The 25,787-nt window shown below is 37.8% G+C and overlaps 2 protein-coding genes across 2 annotated transcripts; one reads left to right on the top strand and one right to left on the bottom strand.

The window, feature by feature from the left end:
* Positions 1 to 699: 699 nt before the first annotated feature.
* LOC145218757 (serine protease 41-like) lies at positions 700 to 8,622 on the bottom strand. Its single transcript, XM_080086165.1, has 10 exons — positions 8,487 to 8,622; positions 7,835 to 7,998; positions 6,364 to 6,527; positions 5,924 to 6,018; positions 5,537 to 5,673; positions 4,861 to 4,979; positions 4,052 to 4,246; positions 3,188 to 3,288; positions 2,684 to 2,799; positions 700 to 1,098 (listed from the first exon to the last, which is right to left on the bottom strand). The coding sequence occupies exons 1-10, from the start codon at positions 8,560 to 8,562 to the stop codon at positions 829 to 831; spliced, it is 1,437 nt and encodes a 478-aa protein (XP_079942291.1). The 5' UTR covers positions 8,563 to 8,622; the 3' UTR covers positions 700 to 828.
* A 1,769-nt stretch (positions 8,623 to 10,391) lies between these two features.
* On the top strand, positions 10,392 to 25,787 carry LOC145218335 (splicing factor 3B subunit 1-like). The gene is made up of 22 exons (XM_080085744.1): positions 10,392 to 10,710; positions 11,343 to 11,444; positions 11,782 to 11,961; positions 12,105 to 12,214; positions 12,301 to 12,946; positions 13,512 to 13,722; positions 15,470 to 15,660; positions 16,129 to 16,236; positions 16,545 to 16,747; positions 16,919 to 17,030; positions 17,426 to 17,548; positions 17,977 to 18,092; positions 18,607 to 18,760; positions 19,086 to 19,244; positions 19,493 to 19,585; positions 19,958 to 20,128; positions 21,740 to 21,959; positions 22,541 to 22,728; positions 23,505 to 23,750; positions 24,307 to 24,543; positions 25,120 to 25,215; positions 25,279 to 25,787. Exons 1-22 carry the CDS (start codon positions 10,489 to 10,491, stop codon positions 25,411 to 25,413), a joined length of 4,023 nt encoding a protein of 1,340 aa, XP_079941870.1. The 5' UTR covers positions 10,392 to 10,488; the 3' UTR covers positions 25,414 to 25,787.

The raw sequence follows: 25,787 nt of genomic DNA, 5'->3' as shown, positions 1-25,787 counted from the left end.
TCGGTTTCCTTGTTTACTTGGTTTTGTCTTTCACGCAGTGATTCACTTTATGGAAAAACTGACGTCATATTATTACATGGATTGTAGACTTCGGGGTTTTCCGTACGTAGGCATTTTTCATTTGTGACATGTTTACCTGTTATTCCAGCTTTGACAAACCCGGATTACAAAAACACTGGTTTACAGAAAAATAGCGTCGAGTCATAAGTTGAAGTCACTTTCTCATGACCAGTTAGTACTTTTTTGACTTCATAACTTGTCGGCATGGGAGCAAAATAGAAATGAGAATATTCCAAAAACGTGTTAGGTAGCGTTTTGTTGTGATTTGTAATCAATAGTACTGATTGTGATTATGTAAACTCAATGGAACTTATTGTCTGAAATTTACCCTTTCGCTTGCATAAACGCTTTTTTCGATTTGCCCAATTTCAAAGTCACCTGATAAACGTGTAAAAGCCTTGTGGCACCCACAGGATGTGATAAGGCATGGTTTACAGCCTGTAAGTTCCACAACTGTAGTGTGGTAACCTGGCTATACTAGCCTGCACAGCCAATGTCCTGTCACCGACTGTATTGAGCCCTTGGAGGTCGAAACAGTATGCACTGTCTGTAGCTAACTTATCATTGTATCAACACATATTTTCCATCAGAGGCTTGCTTTTCCAGTATTTACAATGCTGTGATTTTATTTGGTTAAGGTATAAATACTTCGCGGCAGAACTGGACAGACAGACCCGACGTAAAGGATACACGAAAGCGTGATATGTACGATTGTAATGGCACAATAATGTACAAAAACCTTGTGACATACAAATCCAGAAGCAGTGTTTAAAAATCGGCAGGTACGTAATTATGGCAGTACTTGGGCTTTGAACCATTTTTGACGTCTTTTTGGAATCTTTGTGGTTGTGGTGACAGATTTATTGCCATAAACAACCAGCGCAAATATGTGGTAACCCTTGTATAAACTCCAGGCTTCTTTGCGTCTCCGCATCCTTCTCCCCAACTGGTAACGCCCCACAAAAAGTGCCGGTTATCCTCGTTGTGACATGTCATTGGGCCACCGCTGTCACCCTGACAGGTGTCAGCAGTATCCGTCTAATAAGCAAAAAGTCAACGGTGTTACTACTTTGTAAAAAAATCACTGGTATTTTTCACTATTTGTAAGAACCTCAATAAACAGTTCTTGAGTAACAATCGTCTTACACAGGGGCGGGCAACTTCTCCATTCGGCGGGCCTAATATGGGAAAATGAAGTACTTGGCTGGCCGGATTCCTGAATCGATACATTAATCGCGTATTTATCCAATGATTTAAAACGGATTTTTGACCACCTAACCAGGGTTGTGGAACCTTTTTGTTTATAAAGGCTACCAAACGATTCATCGACACTCGTGTAGGCCGCATAGACTATTTCCCAGGCCAAGGACAGTGGTGTTCAAACTTTTTGACTTACAGATTGGTCGTTTTGCTATTTCCTCGTAGTTTGTAGGACTTACGGTCCAAGCTCATTAAAATTCCTCACTACATTTTCATCTTCACTACAACATTCAGGATTTATTTAACCTAGAAATTGCTGAACCTGGAGTTTTTGGTAGTCCTATGGAAATCGCTTTATGTACCACTATGGGACCATGGGTCTTGTTTGAAAACCGTTGCCCTGGAACTAATCAAAAAATAATCTGCAATAAAATCAAAAATACGTTTCTGTCTATTTTTTTTTAGCGCCTGGTGCAGTCGGTTATATCAACATCTTAAAAATATATTTTGCCATCGATGGCCGCACTTAGTGCCCTAAAAGGCCGCATGTGGCCTTTAGGCCGCAGGTTCCCCACCCCTGAACTAGGCTATACGTGTGGAAACAAAGGAAACCGTTAAGTAGGACACACACAAGGTTGGTAGTTATGTCGTAACAATGGACGTATGGTGCAATGGTAACAACGGCGGGAATTTTTTTGCTATTGGGGAGCGTTACTGTCCGTTACAACTGTAGTTTGACGTAGTAAGCAAGTAATGGGGGATTGCGGCAGACTGTGGCCGCGGGCCACATTATCATGTGAGACCGGAAACTGTCCGCGGGCCGCTCAAAATCCCGTCGCGGGCCGGATCCGGCCCGCGGGCCGTATGTTGCCCACCCCTGGTCTTACATAACCACGACTAAGGTGAACACACATATGTGCTAGGATCAGCCTTGAAGCGTTCCTGCAGACATAGCGATCACCGCATTTACTCATTTATCAACCATAGTACGCCAGGCCTACGATCACTTAGATGACTATGATCATACTTGGAATACTATGAGTACTATGATCACTTAGAATATGTCATATTTCGGTGAATAGAGTAAAATTGGAATTTCACAATAAAAGTTAACGAAATCAAGGAAGACAATTTGAAGAATATATGTTTTGCTGTTAACAAAAATTGTAATTTATTATATCATAAAGGGCAAATTTTTTGTGCCTAAGGTGCATTTCGAACTATAATTGTGTACAATGGATATGCTTGATTCATTTTCCAGCTCTTTACAAAGATTTGCGAAGTTATTTTCTTTGAATTTGGAACTAAAGATGCCAATTAGGCGAAATATTTATATTCCAGGATATTCATGAAATGATTTCGTTACTAGGAAAATATCTTCCATTATTAATTACCAAGATTTAAATCGACTCCTGTAACTTACGTTGGCACACATCATTTTCTTAAGCAGATATTTTTCTTGGAAGGCTGTTTTACACTGTCTATCCGTTTTTATTTCTATTATTGCACCCTGGAGGCAAGCAGGATACTCTGTAGGATCTGCAATATTAAGAAAAGCCTGCAATATTAGGAAAATTTAATTGAAGGGTTTCATTGATTTCAAACCATTTCATGCACAATTCTTAGTATGGGCGATATTTGTACTGTATTTAAATACTAATAGTAGACGCATAAAAACTAAGACACTTGAATTTTGCCATTGGCCACGTGTAATAGCACACATGTTTTTCAACTTTTACACACCAATATTATTGCACAGAATCCGGTTAAACGCATGACCAATTCGCAAAACTTTTTGTATGCGATACCCTGGGCATAAACAATTTTTTTGCTGGCGGTTGGGATTTACCATCCCTATGCAATCAAACAAATTATGCGATTAACCGGATTAGGGGGTAATTGTTATTGCAGTTATTGTACTTCTTACAGTCAGTGCTGTTTAGGGCGCCCCAACCGGATATTCCGCAATCTGTGCCCGGACGAAACTGGTTTCTTCCCGTCGGCAAACACGCTGGCCTCTTGAATTTACTGCAACAAAACACAAACAAAGCTGATTGGGATTTTCCTCAAAGGTGAAAAATAAGAGCAGTAAGCAAAGGCGCTATACAAGTTCTTGATATGAAATGGAAAATTTGTACGTTTTGTCAGTTTTCCCTTTTTACATGATTTTTTCACAGCGTGCTAATATAGGATATTTTTTTGATGATTTTACAAACATATTTGTCCAATTGGTTTATTGAGGCCTCTTAGTTAAACCAAATTGTTTTTCTGGTTTTGATCCCAAGCATGTCATGATCGCTAAAAAAACTAAAATTATGAACACAATAGGCGAGACCTATGGTTCCCAACCGGAGAGGAATTCACTTTAATTTGTATATGTAGTATGTAAATACACACTTCAGCTATGGGTATATAACCTGTGAGGTTGAATAAAGACCAAATGTTTAATGATCTTGGTATGGTTTAGCAATGTTATGTAGTCTATTGGCGCGGAATGAAAATGTTTTAAGGAATTCGTCGATAAAGATTGGAAACCACTAGGCTAGACGACGTTAAAAAGCAGTCTGATCAAAATAAATACTGCTAGAGCTGGTCTGCATGAACGCTTCAGGGCTGATCCCAGTCATGAATTCGTGTCAATTTTAACTGTTAGAGAGCATTGATTAAGCTTTAGCTATAGAATGTATTCACTTCACCATACATACAAGCACTTTGGCAGTTCTTAAACCAGTGTTTGATCCAAGAAACTAGTTTATATATATTTTCGTAACACTAGGCTTTTAATACTTACTCAAAGGTGACGCAGGTTCTCAGTTTGATCACTGCAATGTCATTAGTAGGTGTGGGAAACAAATCGTATCTTTCGTGCCTGATCACAGATTCGATTTCGATATCTTCCGAGTTTTCCACTGTGGGGTCACGACTGTGTGGAGTTCCGTCGCGGTTATAGTAGTCTCCAACGCGCACTATCATTTTGCTGAGAGGACTAGATAAAATTAAAGGAATAAATTAGATGTAACCTGTACAACGCTGTAAAACGTTAAAAAAACTATCGCAGTGCTAGTGTCCAAACACTAAGGCTGACGATAGCATAGGAGCCGATTTAAAAAAAAAATCAAGATTGCGGAAAGACGTCAGTGTGCTTGGTTTTCGTGGTATATTATATCAATGGCCCATTGAAGGCGGTAAGGTGAAGGCGTACCCCAGCGTAGGCTAGATTTTTCTATAGTCTGTTCCTTGCCATATGCCATGGGAATGCTTGGGAAATCGGCTTGATTCGGCATGACGCCTTCAATGGGCCTGGTGTACTATGATTTATGAATGAGTGTGCCGTGATCGCTGGTCTGCATGGACGCTTCAGGCCTGATCCCAGAATGAATGTATTTATCTAACTTTATTCAAAAAGATGAGTTTGAAATATCGACGCATTTTGTAAGCAACATAACGATGCTTAACTGCATATTACGACTTACTTAGCGCCAATAGTCTGTATGTATAGTCAATTGTTCGGAGTAAAAGTGACGGTATGTAAATGTACTGAAAGAAACCGGGAGGCAATAAAACAGTCAACCAAGAAACACTTTCAAACAAACCACTTACTATTCTTTCAACGAATAGAAACAATGACCGGCTGTTACTACCAAGCAGTTTGAGATGAGAGTCCCACCACAGATATGAGGTTGTCCAATCGTAAAGACTGGTTTTGTACGAATGGATACCTAAATAAAGGAAATAACAAAAAATAGCATTTTGACAAACCGCCGAAAACATTCAACAAAAAGGAACAACACTGCATTTGAACTGAACGCCTTGCCGATAACACTTAGCTATTTGAAACGTTAACACCATCTATATTGTTACTTTTGTGTTGGCTGTACATTTTGTATTGTTTATACACTATAGTCTACTTAACGTTCATAATTTTAATAGCTTGTACACTTCGTTGCTAAGCTCAGTGTTTTTAAGGTGTTTTTAAGGTGCAAATTTCTCCAGCGGTTTCCCAAAATTTGGAAATGGCTATTTTTTGGTATTTAAATGAAACACTTGCGGTCTCTTAAAACTACTTAGCGGTCACCCAAACCAAACCTTAAAAAAAACCTGGCTAAGCTCATTACAGGATTGCCTGAGTGGCGCTTTTGTTGCTATGTATGGTTCCTTTTTGACGCACAGTTGCGGGTTGCGCTTTTGGGAGGCGATGGCTCATCGCAGGTAGAATCATTTCGTATGCTATTCCTTTTTTTGTCAAACAAATACCAAAAAAATACATTTATCTAACCTGCCACGGGTGAGACCCAGGTCGTGACTCCACGCCACCAACGATTCGTTCACTGACTGGTCCTGTACTGCCACAAAATGGCGGCGGCTTGATTGAGTTAATGTTAAATCCACAGTTTGGTGCAGAAAGCAGCTCACCTAAAATTGACTTCAAAGATTACAATCAAAATTCGTCATTGAGGTATTTTTTTGGCTTGACTGTTTACTTTTAAAACTTGTCTTAATTTTGACAAAATATATGAAATATTCATGATATATGATGAAGTGGTTCTTGGTGTTTTCATATTAAAGAAAGTGTTTTGTAACATAACATTTAACTAGCATACTTTTCGGTGGGAGTAGCAGCTCATAGTCTGATTTTTCTAATCACAAATACGGTATGACTTACTGTAAGTCGTGTCGTTAAGAATCCTTACCGCCCCGTCGCTATTGTAAACTGCCAATTTTGTGACTTTATCGATCAATGGAGCATCGTGAGCAAGCCTTAAAATATTGTACTTTGCTTTATTTCATACTCGTCAACATTTAAAGGAAGTCGCTCTTAAAATAGAAACCATTGGAAAACCAAGTGGTTACAAAATTGACACCCTTGATCAACTCATTTATTCTAAACAGATTTTGAGTTTTTAAAGTGTAGGCTTCGTACTATCCACATACAACACCTTATTACATTTCTGTGCATTTAGTCCTAGTTATTGCTTTGGCAAAAGAACACAAAGTATCGTGTCCTGGTTATTCGTAGGCTACACGTTTATAGGTGATGTAAAAATTTAGGTATGGTTAAATTACAAACAATCGTTTTTACCACCTTTTATTGTTAGCACTCACTTCAACGTGTATTTGAGATAACCGTTAATGAAGATTTGAAAGTCTTCAGAACGAACCAGAATATGCATCTTAAACGGTTTTCCAGGCGCAATAACTTCCTCTCCAAGCGCACACAGCATTATGGATGGCGGACTGGGACGAGCTAATCCGCTTTGAACAATAATCTAAAATTGTATTTTGATTGGTTTACAAGTTGGGAAATGTTTATTTTTCAGGTTAAAATCACAATCTTTTAAGAAAAAAATTATTTCGCTAAAAATGATGAATTTTGTGCCTTTTTAGATCAATAAAAGGGATTAAAATTAGAAAAATAGAAAGGTGGAAATCGTTGTAACAATGGTAATAGAACAGGGAATGATTCCCAAAATCAATTTACCAGGATTCAATTGATTTTAAATGTAGGCCTAATTAAAGTTATATAACTTAGTTTACTGCATTTAAATATCAATTTAGTCATGGACAATTTAGCTTTCTTAATTAGTTTACGTTTAAAGGTTGCAGTATCGTAAGCCATAATGTTTGTTTCTTAATTGTACTTAACAGCCATTTGGCCAGTTGTTGACACAAGTACTGATCGAACCAATACTGGGTTATCAAGCTAACCTTTGTTATTTTAAAACTGCTACATAAATAATAATTAACTTAGTGAAAAACATAACTGCCAAAGTACTTGCATGAAACAATTAGTACCTTTTAACAATCGCTGTTGTCATTATTAGTGCAGGTCAGCGATTGTTGAAACGTCCACATGATATATATTCTAGGCCAGGGCTTCTCAAACTGTGGGTCGCGACCCCAATATATATATATGTATAATAAGTATTTATTTTTTACATCAGTAAATTCGAAACACAAGCAAGCAGGCAACAAGCGGCCGTAATAGCGAAAAGGTTGTGCACCCCGGGGCTATATCCATCAAGGGGTCGCGTAAAAATTTCTGTTTCAAAATGGGGTCGCAGAGCAAGAAAGTTTGAGTAGCCCTGTTCTAGGCTACGTGCACAAAGTACTATAGTAGGTATGTTTTTGATTAAGTTACAAGTCCGTGTATAGTGTTCCTAAATAACTAACTTCACATAAAAATCTAAAACGTAAGTCAAAATTTTTAACTGTTTATGTATCCTTTTCCTAATGTGAAAAATAAATCCCTTGTCATAAAAGTCTAAACATTTGTTTTGCTTTTGACTAAGATTAGGTGCCCATTAGCTTTTGAACGCACAAGTACAACCGTTAGGCGACATATATTCATTTGGGAAAACTACAGAAATAAGCGTAAAGCACAAGTATGTTTGCTTAGACGCGAAGCATTGATTGCAGTTGCGCGGACTGTTTCAAAGAATAAAAAAAAAACAATTTAAAAAATGTCAATCATTCGTAAAATAAATCGGTCGAAAATTGTAACTTGCAAGCATTTATCGCAACATAGGCTAATGGAGGCTTTGTGGAGTGTATTATACATTATGTTTGGACTTACTCTGTTTCTAGCACCCTGAAGTTCTAGTTTCATGAGTGGGTACATGCGACGATTGCTTGCTGGTGCACGAATGTACAGAAATGATGGAATCCTTGCCAAATTGGTTCTCGCAGACCACTCTAAAATATCGTTCTTCACTAGTCCACGTCCGCTCGTATCCACCACTAAAAAGAAAAACTCATGTGTAATTTTTCAAGAACAGCATTTTTAACTAATAATTTTAGGTTTTTGTCAATTTGCAGTCTTTTCGCAGCAGCAGTATCTTGAGTCTGTTGTAAATCCAACAAAGTTTGTGGAATTTTCGTTGCTTTTTGTTTAAGGTAGCCTATAGTTACCAATTGTTTGTGTCACAAGGGCATATGTCAGAAATTTTCAAGAGTGAAAATATAGAAAATGTTTTATCATCCTAGAAACTTCCGTGTTTAATTCTATTCATGATAAAGCAGTGAGTGCACAATTGGTAAAAGAGATAGGACATAACAAAACAGTTTCGTGGCTGTTTTAAAAGTCATAACTGTTCGTTTGAATGATGTAATACGTTGTCCTTTATACTCATACATATTGCGAGCAAAACTTAGACCAGTTTCAAATCTTACAACGTCCAAAGGTAAGTAAAAGACTATGGTGTTGAAGATAGCATAGCGTTACTTACCAAAAGTGGTAGAGCTTGATTCCCCAAGCGAACATAAAATCGCGAAAATCCAAGCCAATGAAACTGTCTGGAACATTATTACAAGCACCTAATAAACTACACACTTTCAACTGCAAACGACCCTACAATCCAAGCAAAACAAGTAAGTACCTTAGAGAAGAAAACTAAAGTCTGAAGTAGATTACAAAAATGCTCGTGGTGACATCCTGACACTTCGGTAGATAACAGGTTCGTTTTTTTCAAGTGCCCAACTACGTATACATCCCATTAGGTCAGACAGTTTACCAGATAAGAAACCTGCATGTGGCAGTTGCCTCTTCAACGGCAGCCAGCTTGTTACGTTGTCGCTAGACACTATTTAATATATATTTCAACTAGGCCACTGATGGTATTTTTCGAAAATATGTTTTTCGGGTTTGTATCCAATGCTGCTTCGTCATCACTTGACGTCACCGAGTGAACCATGACGCAATATCAAGTGTACAGACCACTTGCGCACGAACAGCAATGACAAATAGCCATTTGGTTGAAAAAAGTTCGAATTCGAATCTAGTGCAACGATTACTCGCTTTCATAAAACGTCAGCGTTGAATCAATTGACGCACTTTCAATTGACGTTTGCACGCAGCGGAACTAATACAGTCTTGGGGCGCACAAGCAATTGGATTTCCTTGTCCACTTCGTTCAAAGAAACTGAATGATTCCTGGCTACTGCCAATACAAGTATAGCAGCGGACTCAATAAATTCATAACAGTAATCATTTGTTTTGCGTTACTCATAGGCCAATCGGACTCACTGTCACAAAAGTCATTTCATAAAACTGCATTTTGCACAATTCAACACAACTACACCTCAAGACGTTTTGAACAATAAGTTTTTGTATATTAAAATTCATTTAAAACAAGTGTATAGGCCAGGGGTCACCAAACTTTTTTTACTGCTGGCCGGATAAGTTTTAATAACGACTTGCGCGGGCCGCATAGCTCACATGCTCTAGCGCCTTCTTTCCAAACCTTGCCCACGGTGCGATTTTTATGTGGGCGCCTAGATATGGTCTTCATATAATCCCATTAAAAATCTGGTGATAGGACTGTTAACTTGTAAGTCTCGTCTTAAGAGCAATGCTTGTGTGATGTCACAAGTAACAAAGGGAATTGTTTCGCACAATTAACACTTGCAGTCATATCTGTGACGTAACAAACTGGCTTTGAATCATTCGAATCAATCCTGGGAGTTATAATCCTATGCGACTGGTAATATCAATTCTACACATCGCGACAGGAAAAGTTTCTGAAGGAGTAGATTAATTTTTGAATGCTACAAACTTATCAATACGATGTGAGAAACCAAAAATGTGGTCGCGGGCCGGATGAAATGACCTCGAGGGCCGGATCCGGCCCGCGGGCCGTAGTTTGGTGACCCCTGGTATAGGCCCTACCGCACTAATTTCAAATTGGAGTTGACTTACAAACAGGGAATTCATACCAGTATGTAAATCCCGCCTAATCCGCAATTGTGATGGCGGACGAATATCGACAGAATAAACAATGATTTTATCTTGAAATAGGGTAATGAACTTCTTAAAAAAAAATTTCATACTTGTAGCAAAACCCCTAAATGATTAAAAAATATTTTAATTTCAGACACAAGGTGTCACTAACGAGCGCTGCATGTCGTACTTGAAACGTTCCGGATTTTCTGATTGTTGTGTAAAATGAAAATGATTAACTGATATTTTTGCGTATTTGGTTACATTTGTTTAAGAAAGAATAAATAAATTCTGTGAGATTTTATATCGTAGATTAACCGATTATGCTACTTTTCCAGCCTTGAATAAATATTACGGTTTCCAAGGAAGTTTGTCAATATTTAAGATTTATAAATTTCATTTATTTTGTAGAATTTGAAATCTTTTTCAAAGCCTAATTGACAAAGATTTAAAACCAATGTTGCAAAACAAAGCTTTCTGATAACTGTCCACACTTAAAAAAGCTTTTAAAAATGGCAACTAGAGAAGACTTCGTCTCAGAAATTGAAGCCATTCAACAGAAAAAAGCTGTTTTGGCTGAAAGTGATCAGCCTGCTGAAGATCAAGCAGCAGAAGATGATGAAAAACCAGGTCGTATCAAACTGGGAGAGGGAGGTTTCTTTGATCAAGAGATTTATGGTGGCTCAAACAGCAAGTTTGCAGGATATGTTACATCAATTGCACCAAATGAGCAGGTGTGTAAAACTGATCTAAATTTGTTTTTGTTCACCAATAATGGGTTCATTTTTACTATTTTTAAAGTCTGATTATGTCAGTGGCAGTGCAACTACCTATTTGCAGGAAAATGGTTATGTTTAGTTTTTGTGGCAAATTCGCCGGTTTTGCCAAATAAATTCAGCAGAATCAACCAAATCATTTATGGCGGTAATGCATAGTAGAGTTCTTTCTCGAGAAATCTCCGAAAATTCGAGTCTCGAGTCTCGAGAAATAAATAAAATTTCTGAGAAATTACGTCACATATCTTAAACAAAAAGTAAATGCGACACCTCATATTACGTGTATTTATCATTTCAACTCGCCTCTAGAGCGGACTGGGCACATAACATTCTGATTTTGCTTCCGAAACAGTTTTTTAACATGCATTGCCACTAAACTTTCACCTTTCCCAGGCAGTAGTCACGCCTGGTTGCGTAAGATCTATAACAGATGCTTCGTTTTTGCTGGTTCGCTAGCGGATCACTACTTGCGATCGCTACTAGAAGCGAAAAAACATACAATCGGATATTTTTTGTTTGTTTTTGTTAGAAAATCGGCTTAAATAAAAATTTTGTTTTTTAATGAAAAAGTATGTATTTTTTTGTAATAGGAAGATGAGGAGGATGATGAAGTTGTGAATGATCCAACAACTTTGCTGGGAAAAAGACCGAACTACAATGCTCCTGTTGCATTACTTAACGATATTCCACAAGTATGATGCAGTGTTCTGTATTGGATCTCTGTATTAAAATCTTCTAGCAAGTTATACTGCAAGCACAAAACATGCTTACAACTTTTGACTTGAACAGAGTCAAAGTTACTTGCAATATATTTTTGCTCAATATTCTCAGTTTTAGTGGCTTTACATGTAAATCTTAATAATAAAACTGCTCAGTAGATTGTGACTTTAAAATAGTAAAATCCTTGTCAGTCTTGCCCTCTGATTGGGAAACTTGTGTTCTGAATAAGCGTAACAAATGGGAAGGCTTGTGTCATAACATCATTTAGCTGCATGTATGACATTAATGTGAATATTTCTATGTGTACAGGGGCAAGACATAGATCCATTCGCTGAAACCAGAAGTCAACCCATCATGCATCGTGAAGACCAATACAGACAGCAGAGACTTAATAGAGCTATTTCACCAGAAAGAGGTGATCCATTTGCAGATGGTGGAAAAACACCTGATCCAGCTCTTGCTCAATACAGGGACGTTATGAAATTTCAGGTATACTTAAGTTAACACATTGGAGATTTGCATATTTTGTGTGCTAGAAACCTTTGGTAAATACTCAACCAAATTTGGTAGTTAAGAGTTGTATTGCACTTTTGTTGTTTGAAACATTATTTTGTACTGTCAATGTTTTGCAGAATTTAACTAAGGAAGAAAGAGAAATTCGATCCAAGATATCAGACAAACTAAAAGCTGGTGAAATCCACTCAACCTCTAAAACAGCACAGCAGGCTGCTAAAAAGAGAAGGTAAAGATTTGTATGTTTATTTTTATAATATCCAAGTTAACTAACACATAATACCTAGGAACTAAAAACTGTTGTGTAATCTGCAGATGGGATGAAACGCCAGCTACGGGCACCACCCCTAAGAAGCGCATGACCTGGGATCAAGCCGATACTCCCTCACACACCCCTGCCCTAAACCGCTGGGATGAGACCCCAGGTCGCATGAAAGGAGGAGAAACCCCTGGTGGGGCAGTCACTCCCGGACAGAGCACAAGGGTGTGGGCTGAGACCCCAGGCCATGCTACTCCAGGTGCCTTGACCCCTGGAAGGACCCCTGCTGTTGCTGTCACTCCAGGTGGAACCCCAAGTGGTCGAAAAAATCGGTGGGATGAAACCCCCAAGACAGAAAGGGAAACCCCAGGAAGATCAATGGGTTGGGCTGAAACCCCTGGAAGAGTTGATAGAGCAGAGGACAGTGTTCGTGACACCCCAGGGGCCAGCAAGAGAAAGTCAAGATGGGACTTGACACCAGCTGCCGCGACCCCTGGAAATCAAACCCCATCACAAGTGACCCCTGTTTTTACCCCGGGTGCCACTCCAACTGCTTTTACCCCCAAAGCTGGTATGAGTACCCCAGCTGGAACCCCATCCATGTACACACCATCAGGGGTTACACCTATTGGGGCCAAAGCCATGGGCATGGCAACACCTAGTCCAAGTCAGTTGATGTCTATGACCCCTGAACAATTGCAGGTAAAGTTTACCTAAACTGAATATTATTGTTGCATAAAAAAAGTTTTAAAATCTGACTGGGTTAACTAATGGAAACTTTGCACATTTTAGCTGTAATTAATAATACTGGCAAAACAACTTTGTTTTATGTTCAATAGGGATGCGCCGAGCCGTGCCAGAACCCGAGTACTCGGTACCGAGCATCGCTGTTTTTAGTGCTCGGTGCTCGGCCGAGCAGTTCCGAGCGTTAAATTTGCATATTCATACCCTGCTAACATACGTAACTAGTATTCGAAAGGGTGTCTATGAACAAAAACGAATGATTTTTCAAATGTATTAGATGGTGGAAAAACGTGTACTTCTGTGGCCTGTACAGCTTAATACACCGCTGGTGACGTAAAACACCTTGTAGAGCTAAAACGTAGAAAGGGGATTTTTATGACGTCATAATGTACCGAGCGTGCTGGGCCGAGCACCGAGCATTAACGTGATATGCTCGGTGCTCGACCAAACAGAACATTTGCAGTTTTGGCACATCCCTAATGTTCAACGTTAAAAAATATTACTATCTAATGTGTTTCTACAGGCTTGGAGATGGGAGCGCGAAATTGATGAGAGAAATCGTCCTCTTACAGATGAAGAATTGGATACAATGTTTCCTGAGGGGTACAAGGTGCTCCCCCCTCCTACAGGATACATGCCTGTACGAACTCCAGCACGAAAAATCACTGCCACTCCAACTCCTATGGCTGGAAGCACTGGATTTCATATTCAAGTTGAAGACAGATCGATGAAGGGTTAGTCATGTTTTCACTGATAATGCGAAAAGCTTGTCAAAAACATGTCTTGAATATATATTATTGTGGTGTCTGTAATTATGGGTCCCCTTCCCTGAAGGGGACACATATTGATTTTACTCGAATTTTTTTTTTTTCTTTTTCTTTTTTTTTCTTCCTTTTTTTTTTCTTCCCAAAGTTTGTCCGACTCGTTTTTCCATCAAATGTTTGATGGATTGGGCTGAAATTTACGCATATGGTAGATATAGTTATGTAGATGTGCATCCCACTTTGTTTTTGTTGATAACCCCAGTATTTACCCCGCTCGCCCCCTAAAATGGGTGTTTTTACCCAAAGTTTGTCCGACTCGTTTTTCCATCAAATGTTTGATGGATTTGGCTGAAATTTACACAGATGGTAGATATATTCATGTAGATGTGCATCCCACTTTGTTTTTGTTGATAACCCCAGTATTTACCCCGCTAGCCCCCTAAAATGGGTGAGTTTTTAAACAGTTTCAGAATTGGCTGAAATTTGGATTTCTTGTATAGTATGTCATTTATAGGTGTCGATTGTTGTGTTCAACCCTGTAGTCCTAACATTTACCCCACAAGTGTAAAACGTATTTGTATGTTACTGGGCACCACAAACGAAAGATTTCTTTGGAGCAATAGTGTTACAAGGGCAACCAGTTGTATGTTGCTCGTTGGTGGGTTGCTTGGTGGTCGTTTTTGCGCCATGGCAGTTAGGGGCTTGTTAACAGCCCTATGACGTCAGAAACAGTAACGGTTGTTGCTCAAAACACCTCTAGTGGTCAAAATTTTAAACATTGGCGGATTGGGCTGAAATTTTGCAGTACTATTGATTGAGTCATTGTGGTTTTTATATATTTTTTAGTTTGTGTGTCGAACCCAATTAGTTGCCCTACTAGCCCCCTAAAATGGGTCAGTTTTTTAAAACGTTAAATAGGACATACTTCAAACAATATCTGGGGTGAATCTAATTTTATAGTTTGTATTCTACATAGTATTATTATTTAAGCCCAGTGCCGATCACTGTGTTTTACCTTACAACACCCGACTTTCTCATGGTTATCTCTTGAATTGCATTATTTTCAACTTTGCATGTGTGGGGACCCATGAGTTTTTGCCTGCAGAAACGACTTAAAGTTATAAAAGATGATGGCTAATATGGGACCCAATACAAAATAAGCATAGGAAATATATTCATGTTTTAAAATAGGTTCTAGTGTATATGCAAGGGCAATATGTGCTAAGCCACCCTTCTAGTTAACATAGGCTCTTTAAATATAAATTAAGGGTGTCTGTTTGACTTTTGTATGTATTGGTAATGCTTTAGGCAGCTGTTTTTGATGAAACAATTTAAAACATTTTCATTCATCCCTAATATACTACATAGTAGATCCTAAACCAAGTATATATCATTAAAAATAGGCTCTTGTATTAATTTTACAGGTCATGTACCCAGACCCAGAGCTTAAGTGTCTATTTATAAACCACATGTGAAAATGAAAGTGAACCACTGGCTTATGTTATTATAACATCACAGTATGATTTGCCATATTTTTTTGACGCATGTGCAAGTTGACGCATATATTTCAAACAAACAATATATTTGCCTTTACTCAAATGACAAGATCTTTATTTTCAAATTTTGTTGACTAAGTACCCAAATGACTGTCAGATTTTTAAAACACAAATATCTGTATTGCCAATACAAGTATATACTGTACCAATTTCATTTTTAGGTATTACTGACCAGCCAAGTGGCAATTTGCCATTTCTCAAACCGGATGACATCCAATATTTTGACAAACTCCTGGTGGAAGTAGATGAAGAAACTTTATCACCGGAAGAACAAAAAGAACGAAAAATCATGAAGTTGTTGTTAAAGATTAAAAATGGAACTCCACCAATGCGAAAAAGTGCTTTAAGACAGGTAGGATATTTTTATTGTTTGTCTAGTTGCCTATGCCTATTTATAGAAGGCAAGGTTGGACTAAAACTATAAAAAGTATGTTTGGTTTGGTGTTCATTTAACACTTTCTGCTTTCTGAAAATTTGACATTACTCATGAACAAAATTATAAATTATAATACATTGGTTGTTGTGCTTTTGTGCAACCATAAACACCAATTGCCTTAAGAAAGTCAATAATCATTTGCAAATTATAATGTGTATGGCATGTCCTTTGTTAGATAGGACTTTTTTGTGTGTTAAAATGGCACTGGGCTCGAAATTGTGAAATAACAAAATTGATGAGCTGCAATTGTTTTGATGTTAAGGATTTAATTTTTACCAAAGTTGTTGCTTCATTGAGGATAATTTAAACCTTTTTAGTTAGCTGTTACATTTATTACTCTACAGCTTTTGACTGTTATAGAATTATTTTAAATTTTTCTTTTAGATAACTGACAAGGCTCGTGAATTTGGTGCTGGACCCTTGTTTAACCAGATACTGCCCTTACTGATGTCCCCTACACTTGAAGATCAGGAACGACATTTACTTGTTAAGGTAAGTTGGGAAAAGGAAGTTACAGTTGAAAATTATTTAAACAGGTTTGAGTAATTTTAATGATAGCATTTTTAAATCACAACTTTGTGTTAATAAACGCTTGGCATAAGACTCACATGTTTTATGTAATGACACACAATATGTTATTAACTAATATACTCGTATATATGCATTTAAACAGATTTATCAATACTGTGCACTTGCTCAGCGATTAATAGGTTTACAAATGCCCCAACTTCGCAAAGTTTTGTCTTTTATATGTTTGCAAAATTTGTCCCTGAAATTTTAATCTTTTACTTTCTTTTCAGGTAATTGATCGTATTTTGTACAAACTCGATGACCTTGTGCGACCTTATGTGCACAAGATCTTGGTGGTGATTGAACCACTCCTGATTGATGAAGATTATTATGCTAGAGTGGAGGGCCGTGAGATTATTTCCAACCTGGCAAAGGCTGCAGGACTTGCCACGATGATTTCAGTGATGAGACCCGATATTGACAACATGGACGAGTAAGTTATTGTTCCAAAACCACTCAGAAAAGACAGTGAAACCTATGATTAGGAGTTGGGAAACACGAAGAAGTGTGTAAAATTTAGGTATATGGTTTCCCCTTTGACATGACCAAATCACCGTTGATACAAATTTATAAATAGTGCTTTTATTTTGCTTTTAATTTCCAGATATGTACGTAACACTACTGCCAGAGCATTTGCAGTTGTTGCTTCAGCTTTGGGTATTCCATCACTATTACCATTCCTTAAAGCTGTCTGCAGAAGCAAGAAATCATGGCAGGTATGAAAAAAAAAACTGGTTTGTACTAATAAAGGATTGCCGAAGCGATTTGATACCTTTTATGTCAGTGCTTTGCCAAAAAAACATTTTACCTTTGTGCAATAGTAAATCTTTTGAAATAGTCTTATTATGGGTCCCCTTCTCTGATGGGGACACATATTGTTTTTGTCCATATTTTTTTTCGCTGGTTTGTTAACTGTTTGGCCAAGAAAGAATACTTTACATCAATTCACATGGTAGTTAGTTATCCAAAGTTGATTCTTCCAATGTCTAACCCTGGATGACCCAGCAGTTCACCCACAGGCTCCTAAAATGTGAAATTAAAAATAAAATCCAGGAGTTTCATACTTTGGTTATATTTTTGAGCAGAAGTAACATTTTAGTTTCATTTCCAGGCCCGCCACACTGGCATCAAGATTACCCAGCAAATTGCCATCCTTATGGGTTGTGCAATTCTTCCACATCTCAAGAATCTTGTGGAAACAATAGAAGCTGGTCTGGAAGATGAACAGCAGAAGGTAACGGGACTATGTATAGCCTACAGAGTTCTGGAGTCTGAAAACTGTTTTCCCACTTCAACTCAAAATTTTTCAACTCAAATTAAAAAAAAAAAAATTAGCCCAATGTGTTTAACCTTATTGTTCTTTCTGGCCCAGATAAAGAAGTGTAAAAATGTCATTAGCCCCTTTTGTTGTAAATATAAACTTGTTTTATTGCGACACTTGCTGTTAAACATAGTAAACCATTTTCATATTTCTGGTGGGTGTCAACAAAACTGCCCCCAAAGGTACAAACTCACCATTATCATTATGTAGTCCTGACTCTAGACTCCATATGCTCGATTACCAGAAATCATCAAACATTGCTTCCTAATTACACATTATGCATTTTTTGCTCTCTTTGGTACATGTACAGTTATTTGCATTAAATATTATTCTTTGTTCAGGTGCGAACCATTACTGCTCTTGCTTTGGCTGCTCTGGCTGAAGCAGCAACACCTTATGGTATTGAATCATTTGACAGCGTACTTAAACCATTGTGGAAGGGTATCAGAACACACAGGTAAACTACAGAGGGTGTAATTAAATGCTGATTTACGTGAGCAAGATATGGATAATTTTTTCATGGTTCAAATGTTTGATTTGGGAGAAGTATCAGCTAAATAGGGCGTCAAACTCAATATATTCTACATATTCACATTGTTAAATCTTTGAGGTTGGGCATCACTGTGGCTGCATGCTACTTTGGTACATATCATAAGTGATGCATGGTATACAAAAAATAAAACACTTTCCATTTTACTGTTCTGGGTCCAATAAAAGGTATTGCCAACTAGTGTGCTTGGGGATCTGTGGACAGATTGTCAAAAAAAGAACCCTTTTGTTTGTTATTTTATTTTTTTCATTGCAACCCTGCATAAGTTGTACTCACAAAAACACAAACTGCTTTAGTGAGATTAGAACCAATAACCTTGTGCTTGAGGCCACAGAAAATGTAAGCAGTCGATATGTTTGGTCTTGACAAGTGCTCTTGTGTTAAGGCAATGCTATATAACATTGTACTTATTTCCTTACAGAGGAAAAGGTCTTGCTGCCTTCTTGAAAGCCATTGGCTATCTTATTCCACTTATGGATGCTGAATATGCAAACTACTACACAAGGGAAGTTATGTTGATTCTTATTCGAGAGTTCCAATCCCCTGATGAAGAAATGAAGAAAATTGTCCTAAAGGTACCATTAAAACATATCCTTCCTCAAAGCGTATGATTGAAAGCCATGTTTGGTAACACAGAACATTTAGTCATCGTATTCGCTTACTTAGCAGTGACCGAACTTAAATCTGGTCCATATATGCCTGTTGGAAGTCTGCCAGGAATTTTTTTTGCTGCTTTGTACTCAGCTTTTCCAAAAAGGATTTTTAAATTTTCTGTTTTTTGTTTTTCTGGCGTAGTTGCATAAGTTGTACTGAGAAAAACACAAATTGCTTTGCTAAGATTTGAACCAACAGTCACAAATTTTTTGGATGAAATACTAATAAAAATGTGTATAACTTCAGGTGGTAAAGCAGTGCTGTGCAACTGATGGTGTTGAGCCACCTTACATCAAAGCAGAGATATTGCCACCTTTTTTCAAACACTTCTGGAACCACAGGATGGCTTTGGACAGACGCAACTACCGACAGTTGGTTGATACCACTGTGGAGATTGCTAACAAGGTGAAAACGCATTAAGTTGTAGAATATTATGCTCTTTGTTTATGTCTTTAATTGATAAGGAAACCTATAACGTGCCAAGCATTGCCCAAAAGTTAGCCAAGATAGCCAGTGTTTAACATTAGTTCTTATCACTTGAGTAGGGTTGAAGGTTAAACAACATTGTTTATAGAAGTTGGGTATAAGTAAAACATAATTTTTAGATTTCTGTTTAAAAAGTGGGTTGAAAACTAAATATGCATGTTATGTAGGTGGGTTCAGCAGTGATTGTGCAGCGTGTGGTCGATGATCTCAAGGATGAAAATGAGCAATACAGAAAAATGGTTATGGAAACAATTGACAAAGTAAGTGATTTGCGGTAACTTTGCATGCCAACATAAACAATTCTGTGCTACTATGGTGTAAATTTGTTCATTTCTGACTTGTGGTGTTGTTCGACATTTATCGAACAACTGTTTATGTCATGTAGTTGCCCAAAGTATTATCATGTTTTTGACATAACAACAAATTATTTCAAATACAACATTTTGTATGTAATCCTTAAAAGCCTTTTATGAATCTTGCATTGTTGATCAGAGTTAGACATTGTTTGTTGTTTATAGTCATGGGTCATGGGTGTTATACATTAATGCAACATTTGACTTCTTGGATACTACAGTACAGTTTGTGTCAACAAAATTGTCATATATCTAATCACTTTCGTCACTTGATTACAGATTTTAGCCAATCAGGGAGCAGCAGAAATTGACCATCGCCTGGAGGAACAACTTATCGATGGAATTCTCTACGCCTTCCAGGAACAGACAACTGAAGATGTTGTTATGTTGAATGGATTTGGCACAGTTGTCAATACATTGGAGAAAAGAGTCAAGGCCTATCTTCCACAGGTTTGTAACTTCAGCAAAGTTGTACTTGTTAGATATTGGCTCCAGGACGACCAGAGTGAGTTAATGAGGCATGTGATTGGAGATGTGACATATTAGTCTGTGTTATAGCTGCTCCAATAACACTAAAAAAACTATTTATGGGTCCCCTTCCCTGAAGGGGACACATATTGTTTTTGTCCGTATTTTTTTTTTCTTTTTTTCTTTTTTCTGTCTAACGCTGGTTTGTAACGCTCGTTTGGTCGAGAAAGCGTGCTTCAAATTTATTCAAATTTGGACAGATGTTAGTTATAAGTCCAAGTTTGGTCCCCGTGAAATTTGACCCCGAATGACCCAGCGGTTCACCCACAGACCCCCAAAACGTAAAATTTTTAAACGCTTGTTTGTAGCGCTCGTTTGGTAAAGAAAGAGTGCTTCAAATTGAATCAAATTTGGATATATGTTAGTTATTAATCTGAACTTGATCCTCCAGAAGTTTGACCCCGAATGACCCAGAGACACACCCGCAGGCTCTCGAAACGTAAATGTGTCTAACGCTCGTTTGGTCAAGAAAGACACTGTAGGCAGAAGTTCCAAGAGAGTACGTTTACGAATAATAGGGCAGAGCGGGAGGACTCAGCTTGACGTCGGACAGCCGTTTTACGACACGTCGTTTCGGTGATTAGAAATCAGCTGTTTTGCACAGCAATGCTATGTCGTTTTAATAAGTTATCACTCACATTTTCAGTTTTGGCAAAGGTTTCACACATATGACACGATTTAAACCTAATAAGCGTGCTTCGGTTTCGTATATGTCAAGCAAAACTTTGTTAATCAAACTAAATATGAAAAAATAAACTTGACTTTTTTGCAAGACAAAGTTTTTTTAAATGCTCGTTGTCAGGTTGGCCGCTGCATGACCACGGGTTACTTAAGGTCAATTAGTATGTATTACTAACACAGTTCGGAACTTTGTATCGTCATAACGTAGCGTTTTTTCGCACAAAATCCGCACAAACAGGCGTGTGGGGACCCATTAGTTTTTGTTTACAAAAACAATCATATATGCAGATCAAATGATGTGTATAGTAAATTGGTAAATATCGTATAGAATATATAAAATGGAAGTATATCAGAAAGCCACCATTCTAGTTTGGTTTAAAAAAGCTATGCTGTTTATACTATCTTTTTACTTTTTTTACCAGTAGACCTATACATATCAATTGAATCCCTACACAAGTGTTCCATATCTTCACAGGTTGAAACTTTAGCAAAGCTCGGGTAACACTGCAGTTACAGTTGGGGTTAGGTATTATCATTAAAAATTCAAAGAAACTAACCCAAAAATGGGCATCTCAACCCTACCCTTGTTTGGCCGCCAATTAAATAATTTAGCTCCTGCGCCACATATCGAAAATTAGCTAAATGTGTGGCTGACGTGAGTGATGGTGTAAGTAGCTCTATCAAGTTAAGACATCAATTTTAAATCCTTCTTAATTGTATCCTAAGATACTAGTATCGCACACTTGTACATAATGCCCTGGGATGGTTGGGAAGCCCTAACCTAAACCACCAATGTTTCACACGTACTTTAGATGGGGTAAATTTCGCTTTAAAACTTACCTTTTCTTGCAGATTTGTGGTACTGTTTTGTGGCGTCTCAACAACAAATCAGCGAAAGTTCGTCAGCAAGCAGCTGATCTCATCTCACGGATATCGGTTGTCATGTTGGCTTGCCAGGAAGAGAAACTTATGGGTCATCTTGGTGTTGTATTGTACGAATACTTGGGTGAAGAATATCCAGAGGTTCTGGGTTCAATCCTTGGTGCCCTTAAATCCATTGTCAATGTCATAGGTATGTTTCTCTGATGTCGTAGTTCACATAAAAGGTACAAATTTGCAAGTGTTTGTTTAGCAAAGCACCAAGTATTGAAGACAAACATTAGATGCTTGGTGGTCTAACAAACAAATCGTCTGAAGTTTTACCGTATTTTCACATATTTGTATGGTAGAAAAAACCCACACAGACATCTAAATCGACGAAAGATGATTGACATGTGCAGGGTTTTTTTTAAGGTTTGGTTTGGGTGACTGCTAAGTAGTTTTAAGAGACCGCAAGTGTTTCATTTAAATACCAAAAAATCCAAAGTCCAAATTTTGGGAAACCGCTGGAGAAATTTGGGGGACCGTTTCGGTCCCCCAAAACACCTTAAAAAAACACTGGACATGTGATGAATATCCTATGTTCTCGTAATACAAATTCTTGTACATGTTTTTAAACTAGAATTGTGTAATCTGCCGGATTTAAAAAAAAAAATAGGTTTTCAAATTTTTCCAATTCCAAAAGTTTTCAAATTTTTGGTTTGCAAAACTCTTTGTATCGAATACAGCAATGATTTTATCTGGCAAACTACATTTTTTACATTTTCATCACAGGAATGCACAAGATGACCCCTCCAATCAAGGACTTGCTTCCCAGACTGACTCCTATCCTTAAGAACAGACATGAGAAGGTTCAGGAAAACTGTATTGATCTTGTGGGAAGAATTGCTGACCGTGGAGCAGAATACGTCAGCGCCAGAGAGTGGATGAGAATTTGTTTTGAACTTCTTGAGCTTCTCAAAGTAAGTATTGAAGATAAGGGCTTGACCGAATTAAGTAAAACACATTTAATGTTTGTAAATGTTGTGATTTGGCAAAAACCAGGTATTGAATAACAATATTTTAATCCTGTTGACGTTCTAACGAGCTTTTGTGATATTGTCTGGTGCGGAATGGTTGCAGAAGGAAAAAAATATCACCAAATGTACATAAAAATACTTTCGGTAGCAGATTTACCATTGCTTGAGCCTTAAGCTATGTGGGGTTAAAAAATGTCAAACGTTAAAATTGACCAGAGGGCAGGGGTCACGGTGGTTACTTTCAGCTTAACAACCCATTTGTTGGTGTCAAAAATTGGCTTTGCTTTGGGTATTATTCCATCAAAAACAAACAGTCCATAGCAAATCAACACATAGATACTGCGACCATTGTGTATCAATTCTTGAACTTTTTACTTTTCTAATTTAAAGAATGAATTTTGCTCCCAAATGTAGTTCCATGTATTGTGAGACCGAGTTCCATCAATCTAGCTTTTTTAAATCGCCTATTGGGGTCGGCGATACCGCTCAGCTTGAGAACCACTGGTAAGCACATTGTAAGTCTTTAGGCTCATTCTGCTTGTCCAGCCTTGTAAGCACGCAGAAGTTGGGCAAAATATGGTAAAATTGGGTAAAGTCAAGCCCGATTCAAGTCCGTTTTATTAAAAGTCAACCCCGAACCCTTATTCAACCCGAAAAATCCGGCCCTACTCTGCACTAGTATGTAATATACTTAATATCTAACACCTTAACCTTTACAGGCTCACAAGAAGTCGATTCGTCGTGCCACCGTCAACACCTTTGGTTACATTGCCAAAGCTATCGGTCCTCACGACGTACTGGCAACACTTCTTAACAATCTGAAGGTTCAGGAGAGACAAAACAGGGTCTGCACCACGGTTGCCATAGCGATAGTGGCTGAAACCTGTTCACCGTTCACAGTATTGCCTGCACTCATGAATGAATACAGAGTGCCAGAACTGAATGTACAGAATGGTGTGCTTAAGGTATTTGTGAAGTTTTGGGGCTTAGTGGTGTAAAGTGAAACAAAATATATGATTTATTTAAAAACATGTCTACAAGAGAACTTGTATGTATAGAATACATCATGCAGACGTTTTAACAATCACTGTTGTCATCATCAGTGCATGTTGTCAATCTCCATGATATATTCTACATATACAAGTACTCTAGCAGTTTTGTTTTCTTTTAAAAATCCGTGTATAGTGTTCCTAGATACTAGATATAGTTAAAGAACTTGTAATTTTATTGAAGGGATATTTCGGTTTGTTGGTCCATTAACGCTTTTTCTTACTTAGTTTTTGGCCGGGCTAAGGACTTTGGTTCAAAAGTATTGTTTTAAGTAAAATAAAATCTTACCTAAAATGGTAATTGTTTCAATTGTGACCACATTTACCGTTTATTAGTAAAAATATAGCGTGCAGTGTAACACAGTACGTAAGATAAGTGCTCGACCAAGCACAACCTCATACAGTTCTGACAAATTTCTATTGCACAAAAATGTTTGTTTTTCCTTACTAACTATCTACACCTTTTAACCAGGCGATGTCTTTCCTTTTTGAATACATCGGCGAAATGGGCAAGGACTACATTTACGCTGTTGTTCCATTGTTTGAGGATGCTCTTATGGAAAGAGATTTGGTCCATCGTCAAATTGCGTCAGCAGCTATAGGGCACATGTCGCTCGGAGTATTTGGGTTTGGCTGTGAGGACGCACTCAATCATTTACTCAATTATGTATGGCCGAATGTCTTCGAAACTTCGCCCCATGTGATACAGGTATGTGGATTGCATGTTGTTCATATATGTTCCTTTGTTAAGTCGCAAGTGCTCGGGCTATTGTGCTGTACAGGTCTGTGCGTAATTTGTTACCACGCTGTGCAAAATAACAATACGTTATATAAGACGGGCAATCCAAGGTTGAATTAGATTATGCGACAATCTAACTCTATGGTTCGTAATAGCACTGCCTCATGATGAATTTGCATGTAGTCGTTATTATGGCCCCCCTTGACTGAAGAGGACACGTATTGTTTTGTCTGTATTTTTCCCCAGTGTAACGCTGGGTTTATTCCAATCGTTTTGTCATGAAAAAAATGCTTCAAACTTGTTTAAATTTACGAACATGTTTGTTATTGACCTGAAGTTGATTTTCCCAAAGTTTGACCCTGGTTGACCCAAAGGTACCCCAACATGCCCCCAAAACGTTCATTTTAAAAAAATGGCTATACTTACTATAGTTCACGATCCAGGAGTTTTTTTTTCTTATTTTTTTGACCATATCCTATAAATTTGCTCGACTGTAATGGACCTCAGATGCGTTAAATCTAACCTTACTGTGTTATACATCTTCAGGCTGTAATGTCGGCAATCGACGGATTCCGGGTGTCTTTGGGTCCTACTCGCTTGCTCCAGTACTGTCTGCAAGGCCTTTTCCATCCCGCCAGAAAGGTAAGTTACAAACACAATAGTAAATTTGCCAGAACAGTGTTTCCAAAAATGTTTGTATTGTAGGTGCGGGATGTGTATTGGAAAATATACAATGGAGTTTACATTGGTGCCCAGGACTCACTTATCCCAGCCTATCCACGTATTTATAATGATGACAAAAATCAATATGTGAGATACGAATTGGATTACATTCTATAATTTAATGGAAGGAAAATCTGTACAATAGCTTGAGTTTTGCGAAACGCCTTGTTTTTTGTGTGTAAAAGTTCAAAAAGCTGTACAGCATTTTGATTTGGGCCAAATTTACGTTTTTCGCTGTACAATTTGGGTTTTCGGGTTTTGTAGCGATTTTGCTGTGAAAACTATTTAGATGTTCATCAAAAAATTTTCCAACGCTTTTAAACAACGTTGCCTAACTTAGTTTTATAGAATAGCTGTATATACACCCCAAACGGATGGCTAGTCGAAAAAGAAAAATAAGTAAGCTTCTTCGCAGAAACTTTAAAATACAACAAATTAAACATATTTACGTTTTCATGAATTGAGCGTCGCAAATAAAATTGTAAATATTA

The sequence above is a fragment of the Phallusia mammillata genome, chromosome 3 (genome assembly GCF_965637545.1).
Source record: "Phallusia mammillata chromosome 3, kaPhaMamm4.hap1.1, whole genome shotgun sequence".
Classification (NCBI taxonomy): Eukaryota; Metazoa; Chordata; class Ascidiacea; order Phlebobranchia; family Ascidiidae; genus Phallusia; species Phallusia mammillata.
Note: the sequence above shows the minus strand (reverse complement) of the source record. Positions and strands in the feature narration are given on the sequence as shown.